A 5,420-nucleotide genomic window follows, 5' to 3' on the forward strand; every position below is an offset into this window, starting at 1 on the left:
GTGGGGACAGGACAAGGGGTGACAGTTCAACTGGGAGAGGGAGATTCAGAGCAGAGAGAAGGAAGAAATTGTTAACACTGAGGGTGGTGAAACCCTGGCCCAGGTTGCCCCAAGAGGTGGAAGAAGCCCCATCCCTGGCAGCATCCCAGGTCAGGTTGGATCTTGGGACTCTGAGCACCCTGCTCTGGGTGCAGATGTCCCTGATCCCTGCAGGGGGTTGGACTGGGGAGCTTTGAAGGTCTGTTCCCAACCCAAACTATTCCACGATTCTATGAACCCCAGCCTGAGCTGTGCCTGATCGGTCTATTAAGGTACACAAGAATTTTACAGGTCGTCCTCCCTAGCCCTATGGAAATACCTGGATTAAGTACGTCTTCTATAGCCAGTCAGTGAAAACTGGCTCTGGCCCTTAAGGAGCCCAGAAACGCACACAGAGATGTATTTCTCCTCTGTGAGACATAGGATGGCAGTGATTCATCTCCTGAATGCGAATGGTTTATTCTCTGAAATACTTCATGCTGCAACTCATTTTCCCTTTTTAAAAACTGCTGCGCTTCACAGGCCGTGGCAGGTGAGGGTCTGGTCTGGAAAGCTCCTGAGAGCTGGGAATGGGCAGTTCAGCACTGCAAAGCCCAGTGGGTTGATGTTTGCTCTCTCTCCTGTCGGGATCCATTTGGCAGATGTTGCCCTTCTGTTGCTTCTACGCAGCAAAGTGAGATGGAAACCACTTTGTGCTGCAGCTCCGGTCTGCGTTAGCCCCGGGGTCTGTCCTGGATTGATGGTTTGTTGTGGGAGCAGGACTCCACAGAGATGGGCAGTTTGTATATTCCTCGGTGTCTGACCAGGAGAGGGCAGAGAGCTAAAGGGAGTGGTGGTTGTGCAGCCTGATGTCCTGTGAGGTGGCCCCACGTACCACACCAGCTTGCTCCAGTGGCAGAACAAGTGTCTCTGCTAGTGATATTGGCATCATGAAAAGTCTTAAAACTACTGATTTTTTTCTTCATTTACTTTCTATCTATTGGGAACTTGGTTTCACCCTCCGCCCCACTAAACCTCCCCAGACAAGCTGGATGTGAGTGGCTGTGGCTGTGTACCTGTGCAATGGATTTGTACGCTTATTTTCACCCCATAACTGATCTTGAATCACTTTTCTGTGTTCTGTGGATCAAAAAAGGATCAGGGTCTACAGACTGAAAGCTGTGAATTAAAATGCAAAGCACGCAGAAATTCTAACATCGATTTGTTTTGTTCTTTCTAGAATGCATGAACTGCACGAGGCTAGCGGATATGACCGAGAGGCTAAACACACTTGAGGCCAAGGTAAGGACCTGCCTTTGTTCTTCTGCTTGGCAAAAATTTCCAATGGTTGCCAGTGAAAGAGATATCGAGTTGGCTGTCCCAGGAAGATCAGATGTCTGTCCTTCTGTCTGCAGTGAGGAACGTGCTGTGGTGTTGGTTCTGCCCCAGGAGACGAGGCCAGCACTGCTGAGCACACGGGTATCGCTCACCCCTGGTCCGGCTCCTTCCTCTTCCCATGCAGCTGTATGTCTGCCTCCCTTCTCCCCTCCAGCTGCTCAGCTCAGGTTCTCCTAAATAACGCTCAGACCTGAGGAATATCGTGCCGTGTGTTGCCATCACGCTTGTCACGGGGTTCGCCTGTTATGAGCCTGCTCTCACCCTGTGTCTGCCTTGTCTCTGGCTGGCGGGCTCTCCTGATGGGCTTGCTGGCTGCCGTGCTGTGATGGTGTTATGGCTGCACTTGGGGCTGTCAAAGTCACAATAAATAGTTCACTGCTCCCAACTGGAACACATTGGCTCAGGGTTTGCTTCAGAAACAGGGGGCAGACGGAGCTGTATGAAAAATCTCTTGCCTTCAGCTGGTTGGTAGGGTGTGGATGTAAAGCAGTGATTCCCCCATCTCAGGAGAGAAGCAGACTCTGATTCTGGTCTCTCTTGCTAAAAATGCCTCGTAGAAACATTCCCAACATGGAGTGCAGCACAGAGGAATGATGGTACATAGACTTTTCTAGGAATGGCTGTTTGTTACCCTGCTCTTAAGTGCTGTCCACTCCTGCTTTTTCATCCCTTTCCCGAAAGATGGGAGGATTTCATGCAGAGTTTAGCGGAGACAAATGTTAATGGGAGAACTTCACGTTGTGGGGAGTTTTCTGCAAATTATTTTAATTTCTGCCTACTGGGATTCAGATAAATTGTTCCAGTCTAGCAATAAAGCAGTGATTCCCCTTTGATCTGTGGTCCCTCCTGTGATGGACCAGTCGTGCCTGTTAGATGTGGTGCTTTGGGCCCTTTAAGGCCTGAGCTGCTGTTATTATTCGTTAACTGATGGTTATCAATATCATAAAAGAATGTGGGGAGAAACCTTTGGAGGTGGTGGATATGTGATGTTTTGAGCAAGTGCATGATATTATGGTAATTTGGGAATTGTCTGTGCTGAAGAGGAGTGAGCAATGTTGTCTGGAACTTCCTCAAAGCCTTCGGAGTTGTACTTCACTACAGGAAAATGAAGGGGTGGGGGGAATGAAATTCTGGGGAGCAGAACTGCTCAAGTGAAAACAACTGTTGTAGTGCAAAGGGCAAAGATGAGCTAGATTGTTTTTGCGAGCAGCGGGGCCTGGCAGGTGGCTGTTCTTTGGCAGCAAGGAGCTGGAGGCGTTCAGAGAGAAGAGGGGCTGGTGGCTGACTTGTGCGTGTGCAGTCCTGAATCCAAGTAAGACATGGGACCGGCCGCAGAGAGACGTAAATCAGCCCTCCCATGTGCAGCCTGTAGCCAGCTCTACCTTCCTCTGCTTTCCAGGACTTTCTATATTTGGCTTACTAGAAAATGATAACCAAAGACTGTCCTGACTTCAGGACGCCTGTGCCCTGCTGGTTGGTGCTGCGTAGCACTCCTGTCGGGTAACAAGGTGTAAGAGGCCAATGGTAACCTCAGCCAGGGCCCTGGCAGGTCTTCATGGAGGAGGAAGGAGGTCCTGCCTACCCAAGTCCCCTCGAGAAGTCTTAGCCCAAGAGTGAAAGTGCACCCAGGTCAGTGAGTTTGTCTTACAGACATGAAGCTGGTTTAAATCGGGTGACATTCCCATCATTTGACAGTGATTTCCTCTCTGGTGATGGCACCAACCACCAGCTGACCACGGCATTTAGGAAGTGCTGCGTGCTTGCCCTCTGCGTGTGAGCTAGAGCGTCTGAGCTCTAGCGAAGGCAGGAGCACGTTGTCTCCCACCCCAACCTAGGACACTCGTGCAGTAACTGGCACTTGACTCCTGCCTGGCAGACTTGTCCTGCTGCCCTTGTGTGCTGTGGGTGCAGTGCAAAAATTGACACTAGCAATTAAATGAAGAGTGAATCAACATTACCCAAATGCTGGTACTATCCACGAGAGAAACACGCTGATTCGCCCTATTTTCAAGGTTCATCCAAGTTCGGTTTGATCTCTGAGGCAATGCAATGACCTCAGTTGTTGGTACGCAGTAGTGACTAGCACCATTAAAAAGGTGCTTCGTTTGTTTATTATTGCCCGTGTTCCTGCTCTGGACTTTGGAGAAAGATTCGTATTTTGCTGGGTGATCTGGAAGTGAATTTGTTTCTCAGCTCTCCAGACTGTCTTCTTGTAATGTCTCATGTCACCACAACAGCCTGAAGCTGTTCTGGGGAAGACAGCGGTGATGGGATGGGCACACACACCCCTGGTCAGTGTTGGAGACCAATTCCCCCACTCCTGGTCTTTGCTGTCTTGTTCTGCAAAGGCAGATGTGGAATTTCATCCTTCCTATGAGCAGAGTGGATTTTCCTGCCACAGTCCTGCTCCTTCTGAGGAGCTTTGCTGCTTTTGCTTGTTTGAATTTCACCTGGGCAGATCAGTGCTGGGTGAGAAGATTTGCTGATAGAGTAGGTAAAGGACAAGTGGAAAACAATCTCTTCCTCGCATCCCACAGTGGCGACAAGGAGCCAAGGGCATTTCTTGGTCATGGGTGCAGGTATGTAAAATGCATATTTATCCTCTGGTGGCTGTGGAGGACAAGTTATAGAAACTTGAACTCAGTCATGGAAGAAGAGACTACAAGATTGTGGTTTCTTTTTTCCCCATTCCTCTTCTATGGTCTTTTACAGCTGTCCTCCTAAAATTGGGAATAAAGCAGAAATGGTCTCATCTTTCCTATTACAAGGATGAGTTGGTTTATCCAACTTGTAAGATCAGCATCCAAATGAGGTAATAAAAGTAACGCTTTGATTTTTATAATATAAGAGTTGGATCAGAAAATGAGAAGCAAGAATAAAGACAGAGCAAATAGAACGAAAAATTACTCATTAGGGGCTGGTGTTTATATAGCCCTTGGGGAGGAGAGAGACTCTGAGACATGGCTAAATCGTGCAGCAGAACAAACACTTCACACGTCTTTTGTTTTCCTTAACACTGCTCTAGGTTGTCCCTGTGGCTGTAGATGTTTCTGCAGGAAAGGAGGTCAAGGGAGATGCAATCAGGCTCCATCCTCATCTCCCCTGTTTCGAGCTACCCTGTCATCTCCCCAGGATGGAGTTGGCCTGTTCCATTTGCTGGATACCAGATCCGTTTTGATGCTAGAGATGTGAAAGCTTGATGGATGGTATTGAGCTTGAAATCTACAGGTCACGGGGGTCCATGTCAGGCAAGGCTTCTCCTCAGGCCATGGCAACTTCTTAGTGGGAGGAGTGTGCAGCCCTTCCTCTCTGCATTCCCAGAGTCTGATGCTGCCCTCCTGTGTCACAGGACTAAGCCCAGACAAACTCCACTGGAGCTCAGGAGGGCAGCAGCCGCGGCAGGCAGGGCTGGCAGGAGAGCAGGCAACCGCAGAAAGATTTCTGCTGGCTTTGTTCCTTTTCGTAAACTCTGCCCCAGAGCTACAGGCAGTGTGATGATAACCCCGGCTTTTGGTTGGAGCTTGAGTGCAGCATTTGATCTGAGTTGATACCACCCAGTCTCACTCCCGACACCGCTTTTGAGAAGGTCGTGGCATTTCCCTTACAGCTTCATGCAGGCAGGTGACGTTACGTACCAATCGTCTTGTGATTGATTAATAAACCACACGGGTATGTTTTGCATGAAAACAGTCCTTGCGGTGTGCTTCCCCGTGCAGAAGATTCAGAGAGGTTTTAAAGGAAATCTTTGTGCTGTGCACGGTTTGATCAGGACCTTGCTATTTGTCTGAAATCACCCCATTTGTTTAGAATGGATTACCCCCCTGCACCTTCACTACCCCAGGTCTTTTGAATACAAAACACTTGGAGTTTTAATGTAATCATTGTATGAAATATTTCTGTAGCTTCTCCTCCTTCAAGCAGCTACATGATGTACTGGCAGCTCTCTGGGATTTTTTGTAGGGTTTGTCTTTTCTTTCTCTGATAGATGATTAAACAATTTCCTG

General features: G+C 48.7%; 1 protein-coding gene across 1 annotated transcript in view; it reads left to right on the top strand.

Annotated features, from left to right (window-relative positions):
- Window positions 1-1,258: 1,258 nt before the first annotated feature.
- Window positions 1,259-5,420, top strand: part of LOC104498045 (collagen alpha-1(XXVI) chain-like) — a gene marked incomplete at its 5' end in the record, with an annotated part of 38,165 nt that continues 34,003 nt past the window's right edge. Inside the window, one exon of the mRNA XM_010141367.1 lies at window positions 1,259-1,320. Within this exon, the coding sequence (XP_010139669.1) occupies window positions 1,259-1,320 (62 nt within the window). The remainder of the gene's footprint in view (window positions 1,321-5,420) is intronic.

This window comes from Buceros rhinoceros, unplaced genomic scaffold (genome assembly GCF_000710305.1).
Source record: "Buceros rhinoceros silvestris isolate BGI_N320 unplaced genomic scaffold, ASM71030v1 scaffold1778, whole genome shotgun sequence".
NCBI lineage: Eukaryota > Metazoa > Chordata > Aves > Bucerotiformes > Bucerotidae > Buceros > Buceros rhinoceros.